The sequence below is a fragment of the Charadrius vociferus genome, unplaced genomic scaffold (assembly GCF_000708025.1).
Source record: "Charadrius vociferus isolate BGI_N301 unplaced genomic scaffold, ASM70802v2 scaffold90, whole genome shotgun sequence".
Taxonomy (NCBI): domain Eukaryota; kingdom Metazoa; phylum Chordata; class Aves; order Charadriiformes; family Charadriidae; genus Charadrius; species Charadrius vociferus.
The window spans coordinates 8097556-8116577 of record NW_009647222.1 but is presented as its reverse complement, the minus strand read 5'-3'; the positions used below and the strand labels follow the sequence as shown (position 1 = coordinate 8116577).

General features: G+C 43.2%; 1 protein-coding gene across 1 annotated transcript in view; it reads left to right on the top strand.

Moving 5' to 3' along the window:
• ITPR2 (inositol 1,4,5-trisphosphate receptor, type 2) overlaps nt 1–19022 on the top strand; it is a 229919-nt gene that overhangs the window by 205130 nt on the left and 5767 nt on the right. Inside the window, exon 55 of the mRNA XM_009879682.1 lies at nt 157–317. Within this exon, the coding sequence (XP_009877984.1) occupies nt 157–317 (161 nt within the window). The remainder of the gene's footprint in view (nt 1–156; nt 318–19022) is intronic.

The following is a 19022-nucleotide window of genomic DNA, read 5'->3' as shown; positions in this document are numbered from 1 at the left end:
CAGTTACTGTTTGCAGTTACAGCTTTTAAATTAAGATCCTTCACATTTATGATCCTTTAAATTAAGTTAGGTTCCTTTCTCTAACATATTTAACAGATTTGGGTATTTTTATGTTGAAGTTTATTTTTTTTGCATTATGTTCATGTCTTTTTACAGGACTGGAAAGAGATAAATTTGATAACAAGACTGTTTCGTTTGAGGAGCATATAAAGTCGGAACACAACATGTGGCATTATTTGTACTTTATAGTTCTTGTCAAAGTTAAAGATCCGACTGAATACACTGGACCGGAGAGCTATGTGGCACAAATGATTGTGGTAAGTCAATTTGGGCACGTGCTTTATGCAACTGAGAGATGCTCCTTGCAGCTACAGCAGAGAATATCTTTCTTTTTCCCTCTCTCTGAACAATAGGAGGCATCGATCTGTATTTTTAAAGATGTGTCTAAGACACATTTTTTTTCACGTGTCTTAGACAGTCTGCAACAAAGCCGAGACTTGAACATCATGAAAAAGATGAAGGCACAGGCCACAGTCTCTGCTTTGGCATTTGTGCTCTCATGCTCTGTGGGTTCTGCTGCCTCATTAGCCAAACCAGAGGCAGAAGAGCATGCATCATAACATCTGCTGCTGCTCCGGCTTTGTCCACTATCTCTGGGCTGCTGTCCAGAAAAATAACATCTCCTGCTGAACAGTGAAACGCGGGGTCAGTGTTGAGGGCTAGTGCTTTTCTCCTATGACTGCTCTGAACAAGCTATTGAAAAGACCAAGAAGAGCTGCTGCGGGGATTTGAAGAGCTACAGAAACTGCCTCGTGAAGCAGCGAGAGTATGGCTTGGATTCAGAGAGAGAAATTTGATGACACTGGGGCAAAGAGATGTTCGATTACATTTCATTTCCAGCCTGCTACCAAAGAGAGGTTGTTCTGGTGAGAAAGAGGGATGGATTATCGAGGTTGCCTGGCTTAGGGCTTCATTTTTTAGTAATTCTTCCTACCTGCTGGGATATTCTGGTGCAACATTTTCTTCCCATGGACTTCCTGGCAGGTATTGCAGTGCTCAGGGCCTGTGCCAGGGTCTGTGGTTGCAGAGCTGGCATATGTCTGAATCCCAGAGGAGGGTGTAACCAAATGCGCATCAGGCTTTGCCGTTTATGCATTTCTGGAGCCACATTTCTTATCGAGAGTATCTGCTGTTATCCCTCATCGGGATATACATTGGTTATACATACTACCCAACCTCACTAGTGAGATGCTGGGTGTCCTTTTAGTCCTCAGTTTAGCCAAGGGGAAGATTCTTCTCCTTTAACTTCAGCGGTCTTCAAATCAGGCACCTGGTTTAAATCGATCCCAGCTCCCTGCCCTGTCAGTGCAGAAAGCTAGGTTATTTATCCTGCTTTAAGACAGGTATCTAGGATAGCTGAGGTGACTCACCCTTGCATTGCTTTTCTCACTCCATTGAGAGCCTAAATGATTAGTTTAGACAAGATGCCTAGTTGGGAGCTGGCTAAAGTTAGAGGAGACAACTCCCACCCACTGTGCAGGCTTATGCAGAGCTTACCTTGAAGAACTCGCATTAGTGGAATGGCTCATGTTTAGACAGAAGTGTGTGCTTGAATGCTGAGATGAAATGGAGCTTTTGTAAGTGCTGTTACCACTACATGGGAAGGTGGCGTGGCAAGTGATGGCAATTCAGTGTTCAGGTACAGAGGAGCAGCCTACATCCATGGAGATTTTGAACCGTCAATCTCATTGCCCAGCTCAGGGCATTTATACTGTTAGGCAGTAATGGATCTACACTTCTGCAGTATGATGGGCAAGATAAAAAAACTAAAATAAATGCTCATATCCTCTGCTCCATTACAAGAAGTTATTCATAGTGGCAAGTTGTCCTCTTACACATGAAGATTTTAGCTTATCTCAGAAATGCACTTTAATTCATGGAATCAATAATGTCTCCAGACTCTAAGGCTTGTCTCATTTGTCTATTTCTTCTCTGCTCCTCTTCCTCTCCCCGCAAGGTTTGTATGATTTTAAACTTTGCGAGTATGTATGTTAAGTATTAATGTTGAATTCCAAAGGATGCATTAATATTCATAGTAAGTGTATTCATCCTGTGGTGGCAGCGGTTTGACTGTTCTGATGTAATTCACTAATGTATTTTACGTTTGCATTAATGGTGGGAACTCCTGTTTGAATATCTAAAATATTAACAGAAAAGCACCAAAACACATGTGACCTCAAGTACTGAACTGATTTCTCAAAGCTCCTGTTCCTCTGTGGCAGAATACTGGTGGCTTAAGTGGTTAGTAGTAATCCATATTATGGGATTATTAAGCCCTCTGTAGGAAGGCTTGTTTTTTCCATGAGTGCCTATAAAGTTTATGGTTGTTCTGGATGATAGGAAAGGTACATAAGAACCTAGAATTGTAAAGCTCACATGGAATGGAAGAGGGAATGAAGAAGTGGGGGTAAAAAAAGAGAAACAAATGTTTGAACAAACTACAAGTGGCTGATGTGGGATTAGTAATTGTATCTTTGTGTAGTTTAAATTCCCCACTGCAAAATTGAGGGAAGGTGTGCTGCAGAAATACTAGTGCTGCATAGCAGAAGCAATTGGAACTGCTTCAGCGAATAAAAAGGGACTCTTTCTCTTGGAGCCAGAGAGATTACTGTATCCCACGTGGTACAAGGAATATTAAGAAACGAAAAAAAATAATCTGACTAGAAGAGTGGAGTATTCTGGAAGTATGACATTGAACTGGAAGAAGAGATACAACGGGATTTAGAGATACAACTTTGCTTATGACCAAAAGGAGAGGGAGAACACTCGGAGGTAGTTTTGCAGCTGTCAGCCCTATGAGTTGATGTAGTCTATGTGTTTGTTGTGTCTCAGTCACAGCATGATAGGAATGAAATTACACGATAAGCATGTGAGATGCATTCCATGCAGAAATTAAGCTTGAGATACAGTTTTTGTCCTGAAGACAGAGAGAGAAGCTAATTCAGACTTTGTGACAAACTGAAAGCTGAGCAACCATTCCTGTGATGTTGGGAGAGGTGACCAAGTCCCAGTAAGAGACCAGGTTCTGGTTAGGATCTGGTACAAGAGAGGCAGACTAAAAATTAACCCTTTTCATTCCCTTTCACAAGGGAACTGGGGCTTGCCAGTGGAACCGACTCATTGCTGATTGAGGCTTACTGGGGGTGTATAGGAATGCAACAAATATTTATAAAAATAGGGTAGCTGGAAGAACAAGGGCAGTCTCAGGACCTCTTTGAAGGGGACAAAGTGGAATGAGATTTTATACTTCAGGTGATACAGAATATGGCTGAAAAAACTCCATGAATCATACTCCTGGAAAAGCTCTCTTAGCTCTGATAGTTTTTATTATGATTAGGTATGCTTTTATGGCTGCTTTTGTAGTTTTAATGGATCAAACTCAAATTCTGTATTTTCACAGCTGGATTACTTAGAGGGAATTTCTACCCAAATCCAATCTTCAAGGCTAGATCCACCCTTAAATACACGTAGGTCAAAATTTTGGAGTATGCTGCAGTAACTTCTTTAATAGAAAGTAGAGTTTAGCTCTTAAGTGTCATCCTCACTACCCCTACAACTGTAGATAGGAACCAATTATTATTTGTACTTGGCTATTATTGTCTTGCAAAGTATTGCAAAAAAGTAATATTGGAGTGGTTATCAGTATTGACTAAGCACCAGGGAAAAAGTCTACAATTTCTCATAGTCTCTCTTCTCCATTGCCCAGACCCATCAGGACCCAAAAATATGACTGTCTGTATCATGACTCTTTTTTATGTATCATTTGTCCAGCAAACAGTGAAGCATCTGTTTTGAAGGCTTGCTGATAGCACAACTGGAAAAAGAAAAAAAAAAAACAGGAATACAATGGTTTTCTTGTTTTGGAATATTATTCGAAAGGCTGGGTGCCAAAAGAGATGGGAATTATTTATGCCTCTAACTTCACTTTCCCGGTTTTCCAGTTCACAAGGGGGAAGGAAGCTTGTAGGTGATGTTGTACATGCCCCTCCCTCAAAAGCAGTATTTTTGTAGGTTTCCAAGTTCACTTGTGTTTCTGCTGCAGGGGTGGTGTGTTTCAAGGCATTCCCATTATCTTGCATGTTTCTGGCCTCAAAAGACCTTGGGGCAGAGGACTTCTTTTGCTTTCTTCCTCTGGACATCGGCTGCAAACTCCTGATGTTCCCTGTGGTTTTGATTTTCCCAGCAGTTCTGTGTTTGCTTCAGTGTTTAGCATACTGCTCTGAGCAGTGACAGAAGTAATCAGTAGCTATCCAGCTTTCATAAAGCAAGGTATTATTTTTTCTTTTTTTTTTCTTTATAGAAAAAAGGATTAAGCATAAAACGTGTTGTAAAACAACACACAGTTTATACACCTCTAGCTTTTCAGACAGTTACTTTATGGAGATGTTGGTGGGAATAAAGCACTTCAGATCTTTCAGTGATGCCCATTTTTCTTGCACAGTATCTTATATCAGTTATCAGGTGAAATATTAATGAATATTAAATCAGGGCAGTAGGTTTTATTACTTGTTTGTTATCCAGGCCTGTTTTATGAAGTCAGACAGGTATTATACAATATCCAAAAGGACAGAAACTTTGAAAAGCTGGCCACGTGCCTTTCATTTGCATTGAGAACCTGCATGAATGATTCCCCTATTGAATTTTCATTGCTGCAGGAAAAAATTTCGTATCTGACCCATTTGACCAGAAATACCATCTCTACCAAACCCAGAGAGATGCATATAACTTGTATTACATCAATACAGTAATCTTTGAATGTTCCTTCTGTCCATTTGTCAGAGGAGACAGTTTAATGCGATAACTGGAACAGTGAAGGTTAACGTCAATTTGTACACGCAGATTTCACCTAAGCTTTGGTAGCTGTAAATAGATAAATGGAGGCAAAAAGTGTAGATGATTAGTTACTGATTTTTTTGCAGCAAAACAGAGAGATATGAATTAGCCTATGATGTGTGCCTCCATTCATTTGCAAAAATAAAAGGCTATTGGCATAGTAATTAAGTTAATTATTTTGCCCATTGGAAGAATGAAAGACTTTAGCAAACGAAGCCCTAAAAGTTTTGTTCTCGCGTGCCCTGTCCACAGTTCTTAGCAAGTTTCATAATGGATTTTATCAGCATTAGTGCTACCTGTCATAACTACATAATTACAGCACCTAATTATATTATTACTTATTTACTCTAATTATGTAATTGGATGTAATTGGTGCAATTACATAACTCCTCAATCAGATGAAAACTGCTCTAAAACCAGCCTATGTTTGTAAGAGTAAAGGATACTGCCATGCGTTAGACCATCTCCCTAAAACAAGGCAATCTGTGGTGGGAAATTAAAGGTTCTGTTCTCCTGCCATTGCAGTCGTTGGGACCATGAGCCTTTTATACTGTGATAGTATCTTAAAAGTATTCCTTTGCATCTTGTTTAATCTGTAAATGTATCCCTCCCGAAAGGCAAATTCCTAATCTGAAGTCTCTTACGGCTACTCGGGATCCCAACACTTCCACTGAAATCAAAAGCAAAATTCCCATCAACTTTATAAGGACGAAGTAGAAGAGACTGGTTGAGCAACACCAGCCTGAAATTCTGAACAGTGATTTTCTTATTCAGTTCTTTTAAAAGCACTTTTATGTCACGGCAATGACCTGTCATTGATAATGTGACAAAATATTTTAGCTATGTAATTTAAAATATTTTTAAGGTGTCAGCTTTTTTCCATTATTTTTTGGTTTAAATTATTAAATAAAAGAAGCGTTTACCAAATATTATGGCCATTTCCATGTCATGAGGAAAAATGCATTCCCCATTTTGAAAAATTCTGGTTGTTTTGTTGGTTTTTTTTTTAAATACTGAAGTTTGAAGTGTGATCTGAATTTAGTGCTCCCTTGAGCTGGTGCTGTTGTCTCTCTTCTTCCTACCTCCAGCCTCATGTTTTTGCCTTCTTTTTCTATTAGATACCCAGAAATGGGTATTAAATTCAAAAGCAGCACTGGGAATAATGCCAAATGAGCCATTGAGAAGTCTCACAATAGTTGTCATTCTGCCCATGCTGTGTGCTGGGCAGCGCGAGCCCTTTTCCCTCAGCATCCTTCTTTCTCCTGCCTCGCTGCTCAGTATTTTGCCATGCTCCCACCTCGGGAGTGGAGGTGTGATGTGAGCCGTGGCAGCACATAGCTGCTCCCCAGGTTCAGGTCTCAGCAGTGATGCTGCGAGGTCCCGGCCAGAGTCCCTTCATGCGGCTGTGACCCCCCCCAGCACAGCAGCAGGGACAGGGGACAAGCTCCCTACTGGAGCCAGAGTTGTTTGCGTATAGTCCCTGGCACACCCGTGTGTGGCCTGCAAAGGGATTTTTTTTCATTTTAGCCAACCTCAGCAGAAGTAGCTGACTGTCAAAACAGCAAAAGTGTGAGCCAAGCGGAGCCTGCAGAGCCCGACAGCTGTGGGTCGAGAGCCTGGCTGCCTGTCCTTTCACACCTTGGGGCAGTGAGAGGTTGTTCCAGGGTTAGTCAGTGAACATAAAGTCATTTCACTGATGCCAAATCCTGATGCGCGCCCCCAGTCTGATGTCCAGCGTATTCAGTGGCCATCCCCGAGCAAACCACGTGGAGGTTCTAGAGGAGGCAGGTCCAAAGGAAATACAGACAGGCGAGGTGAAGGCCGGGAAAAGCGCCATACGGAAAAGGGGAAGAGCATGCTGACAGCAGGCAGGCGAGGAGGAGCGGGGTTTGTGGAACAGGCTGTTCTTTACTGCTGTCGATTTTTGTCGAAGAATGTAATAAAATAATATGTACTAAGAGGGTTGTTGACCTCAGCTCTTAAAATATAACTCCTTTGGAGAAGAAAAAAAGTTCTGACATCCAGGATTTTTCTATTCTGTTTTCTATCGTCTTTTTGAATTTTGGAGGCAAAAGTTTTCCCTGCTAATTTTTATCTCTAGTCTATAGATACTCTTATTACATCCGAGGATCGCTAAACACTGTACAGATAGCGAGAATGACCTAAATCAGAGAAATGTCAATCCAAGATAATATGAATGCTGCAGAAGGGACACTTGGATTGTCAGGAAGACACTCCGGCTGTTTTTCACATGCACTCTGATGATTCATCCTAGACAATTTAAGAAGTTTCCTCCCCCAGATGTCCACCATACCCTTCTGTTGCAATTAACCACAACAATAGCAGAGGGGGGAGGACAAGCGATGTGTTTGTTCGCTCCTGAGCTTCTGCAGTTTGCAGCCCAGAGTACTAATGTGAAAATTGATGGCCAGTGAAGTCACGCCAGTCTGAACTGGTTGAGGAGAGGACACAGTACCGATTCTGCTGCCTCGTTATAGGTAGGATAATATCAGCAGGGAGAAAGGGCACACAGCCGATAGGGGTGACCCCTTCAGCTACTACAGCTAAATCTGCCAGGGACGGTGAGCTGTGGTTCTTAAACTGGCTCACTATAAATAAACTGTATTTTTAAGGCTTCTTCATTATCATAAATTCTAGTTCAACATGAAATTTCTGATCTGGCAACTCACAGACTTGAAAATGCTTACAGGACTTGTAGACATAAATGCTCTGCTGGAGTGGGGCATGGAGTTTATAACTTTTGGGAAGCTAATAATGCTCCCATTGTTAGGACTGATGTATTTTGCTTTTTAAAGCTGGCCTTCCTCCAAAAACTAGCAGATGTTATCAAAGCAAAACTTGCAAGGATGAGATGTATGTACATATCATTAAGCTATGCAACTTCTTCTTAATTACTTTTAAAAGGCTGATATGATGCATGTCACATTATGAGTAATTACTTACCATGGCAGTAATACCAAGAGCACAAAAGCCGGCTGCTAAATAAGACCTGAGGTGTCTCTGACAGGCTAATTTCCTAGGAAATACAAAGTCGGTTTTGTCTGCAGTTGGGTTTTCATAAAATAAGCAATTAAAGAAATATGCTAAATAGATTATTTACTGCTTCCATTTTTTTGTTGTGCTCAAAATAGAAGAGTGAGCGAGCACACAGCTCTTTGCGTCCTTCCACATAGACGCAGGACTTGTGGGGAGTTCAGGGCTTCGATTTAGGTGCACCAGGTCCCGGAGAAAGTCCTTTTTCTGCATCAAGGCCTGTCTCAAATTCACAGACGATCTCAGTACTATTGAGTGGTGATACAGTGTCACTAAACTAGAGCTGGAATTGTGCTTCTCACAGGTTCAACCACTGCTTTTGCCCCTCTCACCTCATATACAGAAGTGTTATCCAGTTTTACATTTACAGAATATATTGAGGCGTTATTGGTTTTCCTTCTGCAAAGTACTGAATTATTTTTCTATGGTTGCTTTTCCTGTTGTTCAAAAATAACGTTCATTTCTGTAGGTAGTCCATTGCTATTTTTACTTCTCTGTACAATTTTGCCTCTACGTTATTATCTTATAGAAATGCTGAACACCTCCCTCTCCACTTCATAAAATAAGCAATTACAGTAACGTGCCTAATTAGCTGATTTCCTGCTCATTTGTGTACTGCTCAAAGCATGAAAAGTTAGCATCACGTGAGAACTTGGCATCTTTGCACAAAGCTCCTGTTCTACAAGAGCTGAGCATCTTCTTTTCTACTTCAAGGGCTCTGCATCTTCCAGAAAAGGGCTCTTTAGTCCACCATAAATAATTTAGTTGGCCTGCTTGGCTAGGTGATGTGTGAGGTATGGGTAAATATGGGGAAAGGTGGGCTTCATTTGGTGCTTCATTGTAAAAGCTTGAGGTTTTAGTGGCTTTCAGTTTATATACATTCTTTCCAGACAGGCAAAATTAATGATCCTGTTGCTGCTTGAAGAGGAAACCACGGATCTGATCCTGCCTTCTTAGAAATGATGCCATTAGCTGGAGCGAGAGAAAGATTGAAATCAACGGCAGGTGCTGCAGCACAGGCGGATTTGCTGTGTGTAGTGAGGGTATGGTGATAACCTTCATCCCCATAGCTGACTCGGTGAGGCAATGGCCATGCCATTGTGCGGTGCCCTTGTTCCTGCTGCCTCCGTGCTCAGCCCCTCATGTTTTTGTTAACTCCTAAAGGGACAGATCCCAGCACCAACACAGCCCTGTCTTTTTTCGTTTTACCTTGGAAATAAATTCTGAATACAATTCTGCAGTATAATGTAATTGCAAGTTAGAGAGTGGACCCTAAAACTCCCCAAAAGTATTTGAATAGAGATGTGGGAGTTTTCCCCCCTGAGGTCTGGAATCAGTGGTTTGATACTACCCAGCACTAGTCTTTTTGGACCCTGTGGTATTGTGGCTCAGCTGTAAGCTTAGCTTGATTTCCTCTGCATTTGAAAGATTTGGCCACCTGTCTGTTGAGCAGTATTTAGGCTTCGAAGACTGATTTTGCTGTAAAGATGGGTTCTGCCTTGATAATACAGTGTAGTCACAGCCTCCTTGTCCTCCTTCCAACTTCAATTCATTCAATTTGCAAATTAAAATAAATGAGCCGAGTTGGGTTCCTGTTTGTTTGTTTGCCGCTGGCCTTAAAAACTCAAGGAGGGGTCTGGGCATGAGGCTGTGTTCCTTGAAACTTGCACATCCCCACGAACACGGAGTGGAGGTGTTCCAGCTGGAGCACCCTCAAGCCGAGCAGTGTTGCTGGCAGGACATGGGCTGCGGTTCCCTGCTGGAATCCACTCCCGCCTTGACCTGCCAGAGACTAGAGCTGTTAACTTTCCAGGCAGCTTGCAAAAGCCATCTTTTATCCCTTTGTTAAAGAAGCATGTGGCCTGAGATGGATCTGTGTGTGGGCAGACCTTTATTCTGTGATTTCAAATGATGGAAAGGCTCTCCAAGGCACTGGATAGGCACCTACTGTTGCGCTTAAAATGCTGGCAGTAACAGAGCCTCGATTCTCCCGGGACTGGCTGTGTATGGCTTTGCCTAATGAAAACTGGACCTTGGCTGGGGTCACAGATAGTGATAAGAAGTTCAGCCCCAGAGGAACAATGTGATGAGCAGATCCCAAAGTGTGTAAACTGAATTCATTTGATTTTGCGCTATGGGAGAAGCAACAAACACAGAACACTTCAATGCTGTTTGAGAATATTATTGCAACATTTGAAAACAATTATTGTTCTTTGTATTACAGTCATACTAAGCTTCTGGCTTCTTGAATGGGAAAGAGACTCCAAAATTGTCCACAGCCCAGGCAGATAGCTGCAAATGCTGAGGAAAGGAAGGACTACGGGTTAGCCCAAAGACATAAGGGTAATTAGTAAAAGAACAGGGAGATGAGTGTGAGGTTGTTCCTTACCAGGAGCACCATTTAAAAGTAAATAAGCGTAACTTTGGTTGGACACAAAACATAGCGGTGAGATTCTGCAAGAAGTAAAACAGAGAAAGGCTACAAAAATCGTAGCTCTGGTTCTGAGTTCTTATGGCTCAGACATAGCAAGATTTGGGGGAGTTGGGTGTAACATTAGTGTGAGTTTGTTTTACAAGGTGTTACAGATAGGATTACTTGTTTTCCATATCTGTCATGGGAAGAAAAATCCACCGACCCATATTACTCTACACAGATAAGTTTCTGAATTTGTATAACTTTGGTCTCATTGTGCCATTTATCTTTTGGGATCAGCTTTATGAGATTTGTGTCAGGTTTTTCTATTCGGTTGCAAGGCTAGTTCACGGAATCTTCTCTCTTTTTAGTGTGGTGGATGTGTGTATGATAAAAAGCTAAGATTGCATCATCTTTAATAAAAGAGAAGATATATAGCCTAAAGAAATCAGATTAGTTGTAGAGAAAGAAATCAATCAGGTTAGCAAATTGTATCTGTGGGACAAAGTGCAAAATGTTTGTTTCATACAGTATTTATTGAACAAATTTGTTGAGAAGATGGTTAAAAATGCTCTACAGGAAAAAAAAATGGGAACCATTTTGTTCAATTTAAATGACATTGATGTATTTTTTACATCATGAAATCTTGCAATATTACCAACAACAATCCCTGATAAAGTACTTTACACAATTGCCTCACAGGGCATTTTGAGATAAAAGTATATATCGGAGATTGTAAATTGGCTGCATCCAATTTATATATAATGGAACCCACTACAGCCATCCTACAAAATTCAATAGATCTGGAATCATATTACACTTCTGTGAGTTTGGGGTAGTAGGAGCTTTAAAGAGTCTCCAAAACAAACAGGCAACTTTAAATCATATTTAATGAACCCTGTGTATTTTATACACATGTGATTAAAATGTTTTGTCTCTGTTTTTCATTTTGCTGGGTGCTGCTGAAGGAAAATTCTAACTCCGGGTTTGTGAAACCGATCATCTGCTTGTTCTCAAGAGAAAATGCATTTTAATTGAACAGAGCAAACCATATTTAAATGCTGGGCTGAAAAAAAGCAAAGAAAAAGAGAAAGCAGATTTGTACAGAGTATCCATTTCAATATTTTCCTTGCAATGCAAGCAAGACTACTAAATCAAAATGTAGCACAGGCAGATAAAGGTTTGCAAAGTACCATGGTGTTTTTTTCTTTTATTGATCCATGCTTGCAGCCTCAATGCACAGTAGACATGAACCTGAACGAATAGACGTTTCACCTTGAGGGCATGGTGTTGCTGGTTTCTGCTGATTTCCCAATGGGAATAAAAGTGCTCTGTGCTTCCCAGTAGGCAGGTGGCACCTTGTGGGATCTGCCTCTCATCCAGATGCAGCCAGAGCTGTCAAGGGGCCTCTGCTTGGCCATCCTGTCTGCGCAGGTGAGGAGTTGTGCTCACCATGGAGAGCAATGTACAAAACCCATGGGCAAGCATTTGAACAGAGGAAGCGATCTGAGAGCAGGTTGGAAGTGTTCAGGCCCATAAGAGTGAAAGGTGGCCATTGCTTGGTGGTGGTTTCTCAAGAGATGCTTCAAAGGGAAATCTACATCTTTTTCCTCTCCTCTGACTGATACTTGAGTATGTGCATTTATGCATGTGTATGGTATATGCATGATCGCATTGTTGCTTAAAAAAACAGTTCTGTATAGCCCATTGGTGATAGGTAATAATTCTTACTAATTTTAAAAGAAAATGTTGTTCTTTAAATCGTCCTTTCGTACCGCACCATGTGCAAAATACATCAGAGTCAAAACGGGCCCAAAGCAGGAACATTCAGATCAGGATTCAAAATGCCATGACTCTGGCAGTATCCTAAACCGGAACAATCGTGCTGCAATCAGCGAAGCTCTGCCTGTGTAAAGCTGAGAACAAGGTCAAGTCCTGAGCCTCTGAAAAACGAGTCTCCAGCTGAGTCTTTGTATTTCCCAAAGATTCAGTTACACCAAATTGAAGCTAATGCTAGGAAATGGACAGTACTTGCAAAATACAAGGTGACAGGACCAGAGAATTAAAGCTAAATGTGAAAAAAAAATTTCAACAACTGTGTGCCTGAATCCTGTGCCACAAAAGATGCAAGGTAGAGGTCGTGGTTTGGAGTTTAACCACGGAGTTAGACCCTGATCCACTGGATCAAACCAGCACTTACATTGACAAAAACGGGTGAAAATTTGTAATCTCCTAACCAGCTGAATGGTAAGTATGTCTCTAAGAAGCAGACAACATCTCTGTCCCCAGCAGTGGCATGATACTGTAGGGTATGTTTACATTGCCGTGGGATTAGTGCCATTGGCTTTTGTCTGGAGTTCAGTATCTGGAGTGTGCCTGCTAGAACATTTTGCAAAAGAAAATCAATATTAACAGAAGAACAGGGGAAGGGGGCTTCAGTGTGCTAGTGCAAGCAGTTTGATAGGAATGGCGAGGGGCTGGAGAAGCATCGTAATTCTGTTGGCTTTAAATGCAGTCGACGGGAAGCAGAAATATCGTTACGATTCAGCTAGGCATGAGCCAGTGTAGCAAACGAATGGTGAATTTGCTGAAATGATGTCAGGGGCAGCAAGGGAAGAAGAGGGAGAAAGAAGTTGGAGCTGTGGGTATTTAGGGGGGGTGGGGGGGGGCACGGGGAGGAGCTGCATGAGCCTCTCTCTTGTGACAGGGGTGCCCTACCCAGTGTGGCACTAAGAGATGCCACTCGTCACTGGGGGAGCCGAGCCTGCGGGACTCAACAGCAGCACCACAATGAGCTGTGAAGGAGGAGACGGAGAACTGCCAGGTGCCTCTGCACAGAGGCTGCCATTGCATTACGTTGTGCTTCCCCCACCAAGACAGCTGGAACTAAACCAGAGCCTCCCATGCTGCCATTAAAAGGTTCTTTTTTTAAGGACATGTGCACTTAATGTCAGAATATTGAAACCATACCCACGTGAATAAAGTTAGTAAGCCAGTGATTCATTGCTGTTTCAAATCTCTATCTAGCCACAGTAAATTTCTGCTCAGTAGTGACAGTCTGTGTCCACATGCAGGCTATGATTTACAGTTCTGCGTTTTGTATCAACAACATCTGTTTAACAAAAGAAAAAATAATAAGCCAAGAACATTTATTTTCTAATCTCTGTACCAGATGTTGTTTCATTATGCACAAGATCCAGGGATTATATCAGAAATAATTTCATTATTTTAAATGAATAATCTAAAGTGTTTTTCCTAAAGCAGGTCCCGTAACCACTAACAACATGAAAACATAGGAATGTGGAAAAATAAACTTGTGTTTTGCACAAATCTGTAACTATATCTATTTTAAGGGCACAGATATTAAGCACCAAATCCTAGCTTCAGATGGTAGTGTTGGGATTCTTGAAGATTTGCAGAGGAGAATATCAGTTCTCGGGGTTATGATAGAGATAAGGTGGCAGAGAGCGATTGAAACAGCAGAAGAAATCAACAGTTGAGAAATGAACATGTGCCGCAGGGAAGGGAAGACACGAGAAGCAAACGTGGCTTCGAGGAGAGTTAGTGCTGGGGCGTGGGATACAATCTTAGGTCCTCCAAGCACACAAAAGTTGTGCCATGCAACTCTCGCGAGTCCCTGGTTGGCTGCCGTCCTTTCACACCTGCGGGTCCCCTGGGTTGCCAGCTGGAGGGGAGGTTGGAAGGTGCAGTCTCAGCGCAGTGGTGACAAAGCTGCTTAGTTCGGTTTCTGCTTTCCACCTTCTGGGGTAAAATTGCTCCGGGCTGAAGTAGAATCTCTTCCCTCGACGTGCTGGCTGCGCTCTTGCTGATGCAGCCCAGGTCATGGTTGGCCTTTTTCTCTGTAAGGGCACGCTGCTGACTCATGTGCTTGTAGCGTTTGCATATGGTTTTGCCCACAACAATAGCGCGAGATCACATTCAAACTTACGGTCTAACTGTAAAAGATTATTTTCATGATCATTTCCATTGCTTGGAGGTAAATGCCAAGTCCTTTAGGTGTGTTTGATAAGCAGAAATTTTGAGGAGTTTGTTCTTGGAAAAGCAGGGTTCTTTACAGACTTTTAAGCTGAGTATTGAAACTGCCACATACAGCATCTGAGAAACATCTTTGTAATTTGAGGTTTATTATCATTCCTCACCATAATTTTTGCAGGGATATCACAAGTGGGAATGCTGATGCTGAAACACTGAGACATTTATAACTGACTGGCCTGGATATCAGTCTTGAAGAGCTCACAATTATTCAGTATTACCATGATAGATTCTGTGGCAGCCCTCAAAAACATTCAACCAAGTTAAAATGAAAGTAAATGCATCAATAACACTGCTAAAGCAGACGGTGGGTCTTTGTTATCGTTCCAACCTTCTTTTAGGGGGAAAAAGATTTCTATGTTTTTCCATGAGCTGTGGAAGCTGTAGCATGTATCAATCCACTATACACCCAGCCAGACCTATGAGTTTTCTTGTTGCATAAAGATTTATCTGTAATTGCCACAGTTTATTTTTATTTTCCTTGAATTACTGTTGTGGATGCATATAGATGCATAACAATTCCTAATTTCCCTCCCTATATTCTTGTACAGCACAGATTGCTTATCAAATACAGTCTTAACATTAAAGTGTCAAACAGGATTTGCAGAAAGCTATTTGGGTTTGTAGTTTAGGATGAACGTTTATCAAATTGTGGATTAGCTGAATCATGCACTGAACCAAATTATTATTGTCTGTGATTAAATCACAAAGTGGTTATTGCCCTGTGTCATCTAAAGCACAAGATAGTTTAAATCTTGAAAATCCCTTTTTAAGGTGGCTATAGGAGCTACCTAACTACAGACTTTTAGGACCAAACTCTGTCCCTAGGCAGAAAATTAATAGCTTTCAAAAGGTCGTTTGGACTGATCACTCTCTGCTTATGCGGGCAACAGATCTGGGAAGGGAATGGATGGACTTATTTACGTTTCAGACATAGAGAATAATTTCTCAGTAAATAGATCTCTTTGTACCCGGCGCTAAAGTATTTATTCAAGGTGCTGGCTCAAAAAAGGGGCGTGAACAGCCTGTTCGTTCTTGTGCCTGGAAGGACACGAGCTGCCTGCCGAAGAGCAGCAATGCCGACGGTTTGTTTGCCTCCATGCTGAGGCACGGGTCCTCGGGTGCAACTGAATCACAGAGGGTGAAGCCATGCAGTGCGTCCCTGCAGTCCCTCCTCAGGCCTGGAGGCCACAGGGTGACTGGCAGTGGCTCCTCTCAACACCAGTGCAGCAGGGTTTTACCACCCCAATGGGCACTTGAGAGGCTACAGTCTCTCTAAAGCTGTAGGAGGCTTTTGCCAGGCTGCCGTGGTGGTTGCTGTTCATTGCATGCCAAGAAATGCCTAGAGAAGTTGTGGATTCCCCATCCCTGGAAGTGTTCAAGACCAGGTTGGATGGGGCTTTGAGCCAACCTGGTCTGGTGGATGGTGTCCCTGCCCAGGGCAGGGGGGTTGGAACTAGATGATCTGAAAGGACCTTTCCAGCTCTAACCATTCTGTGATCCTATGAATGCGTGTTGCAGGGTGGGATACCACAAACCACCCAGCACAGCACACCGAGGCAGCAAACCTTCATCGCAATGTCCATGATCCTCTTTTGCACCCTTCAGCGACTGTCTAGCTGAGAAGCTCAGAGGGCTTTACGCGTACTTGTTTTCCCAGCTTCATTATTAAGTAACAAGTAACCCTCCTGACGGCCATCTCACTCGCCTCACTGAGTCACCAAGGAGCGAACGGTCTGTACCAGACGGGGGAACAGTGTGCTGGGGGATGCAGAGCCCCATCTCCTATGCTGGCACATGCAGCTGGGGAGGTCACAACCCAGGAGGAGTCATAAGCAGTCATCACTGCGTTCCTTTTTGAATAGATAGGAGGGAAGTCCTGAAACAGCTTGTTTTCATGTTGCAACAAGGGGTCACGGGGTAGAAAGGGCTAAGAGTCACTGCATTAGAGTCTGCTGGAGAAATGAAAGTCTGGTACAGCTGACAGTGGCATGGCGCTCTGAGCCCATGGCAGTGGCACCAGCAGAAAGCATGCATTAGGCTGCCTTCACTCCTTTACTTCATCCCCCTTGTCCTAGTCTTTGACCTATTTTCTCTCATTGTTATCTAGTAATCTATTTTTTAAAGGCTCAGCCCAGTCTTTCCTGCTGGTTGCAGCTGATCCATCTTGCGGCTAGCCTGTGAAACCAGCACCTCCTAAAGAAACATCCCTCTGCCAATTACTCCGGAGGCATGGATTCAGCTCAGCGTGAGAGCTCGATTGAAGCCAGTTGGCTGTGCCAACAGGACGGGGATGGCTCGAGAGAGACTTTGTACAAAGTATAGAAACTCTAAACAAATTTCTTCAGTCTTTTCTCCGTCCATGCTCAACCGGAGCTAGCAAAGTCAGAAAAATGGCAATGTTTTACTGAAGGGAGGACTTAGCCCGTAGCTCTGCCCTCCCCCTGGAAAGCCCACAGAAGGGAAGGAGAAAGTTGCACAGAAAACTCCAGCAGGCAAATGCAGACTTTTGCTTTGAACGTGCCTCTCCGAGAAGGAAGGGTTTGAGGTTTCTCAAAAAACACCAGTAGCAAATCCTCTAAGCCCTGTGATTTCTCAGGCATGTGCCCTCGCCATCGGCACCTCGCAGCTACGTGTCCCCAGAGTACCTTGCAGAGAGAGGTGTTCGCCCCGGGTGAGCTGTGATTCCCGCTGGAGCCCTGCCAGCCGAGGGGGGGAGGACGGAGGGAGCGAGCATGCTGGATCGCCACATGAAATGTCTGCTCTGCTCGTGTGCAGTCTCTTTGGCCGGCAGCCTTTTGGCTAGCCCCACCTGAGGTTTTTCCCTTTTCTTTTTTTTTTTTTTTTCCCCAGCTGAACTGACAGAGAGGAGGCTGCGGCTCCTTTCTGTCCCTGCAGCCTTCCTGTCTGGCTGACTCTCTGCCCTGGACACAGATGTGTACTTAAATTATACTTAAATATGAATTCTGCAAGGCACGCGTTACGCTTGCGGGAGGGAGTGTGGAGCGGGAGGATGCTGTGATCCGTAGGTGGGCTGCTGCGGGTTGGGCTGCAAATAGCTGCTATCCTGTGCAAGAATGAAATAACAGTAACAATATACTGCGTGCAGCCCTGGTTGTTTAGAAAGAAGATTTCGGTACATTTCAGCAATTAATTCTGTGTCCAGGCAGCTAGTTCGTTTTAAAGCGTCCCATCCACATACCTCACCCTCCGTGAGCTCATTTATGCTGGAGTTATGTCACCTCGCGCTAACCCGTGGGCTGTTGATTGAGTCCTGTGACAGCGGTTTGCAGAGGTTTGCCCTGCTCCCTGCCAGCAGCCTACCTCCCTCGTCCAAATTGCTGCTCAGTTCCCGACAGGGTTCAAAATGTCTGAGCGAACGCTGTCCTGGGCAAAATGGTTGGATTTCTAAGAGTAATAGCTAAGATGGGACAGATAATACCCTGCAAAATCCCATCCCCGCACCAGTCAAATAAGGCAAAGCAGGAGCGCACCTGAAGCGTAGAGGAGGCATGTTACAGCTTTAACATGTGTTTGTTGGTGAAGGTGAACCCTGGACTGAGCCCATAAACATTTAAGTTCCAGAACAAATGTTTGGGGTTGTACAAACATGTTAATTACCTCCAGTTAATTGACAAGCAATTACCTTGAAGTAAAAATAGCTTTCCCATAGCTGAGCAGTCAGAGAGTGCCCGTCCCCCCGTGACCACTTACAGATCACTAAAGTTTTCAGCAGAGGAGCCTTGTCCTATTTGCCTTCTGGATCCTGGCAGGTTTGTGATCCAAAGTTTTTTGTCCCTAGCAGCAATTGCTGTTTGTTTGTGGTATAGACTCAGCAAACAGGGCTGTGTGCCAGAGCTGATTTTCATGCTGCCCCTTAATAAAGTTCTGCAGTTCATAATGCAATGAAAAAAGTAAGATAATACTGACTGGGAAAAGCTTGCAGTTCAGCAAGAGAATATACTGACTGCATGCGCTATAGTGTTTCCTGCTTTTTCTGCTGACCTACGGAACTTTGTATCTTTCTTAAACTTTGCATGACAAAGATACACAGCTGGACTGGATTTCACGAGATGTATATGCAGTTGAGAACCAAGAAGCAAAGTCCTGCCTGCACCCAGCGCAGCACTTGAGACCAGCGAGAGACCCGTGGTCAGCTGTTTGACCTGGTGCCTCTCTGCTGCCAGGAAAAGCTATGGAAGTCAGTAGCATCTTTTCATGAGCTCTCAGAACCATGTAAACCCATCAGCTTCTCTTTGAACTTGGATCAAGTCCTCACTTGATCTCCACAACATTTTGGCAAAAAAATACCCAGATCTTCTTGGTCTGTAGCTAAACCACAACTGGGTTTCTTTCTTGGGAGAGATTATCACAGCATTGCTGGGAAGGCAAAGCTAGGCACAGAATCACAGAATTTTCAGAGCTGGAAGGGACCTCTAGAGATCATCTAGTCCAACTCCCCTGCTCAAGCAGGATTGCCCAGAGCACATTACTCAGGACTGCATCCAGGCGGGTCTTGAAAACCTCCAGAGAAGGGGACTCCACACCCTCCCTGGGCAGCCTGTGCCAGTGCTCTGTCACCCGAACCGTAAAGAAGTTTTTCCGTGTA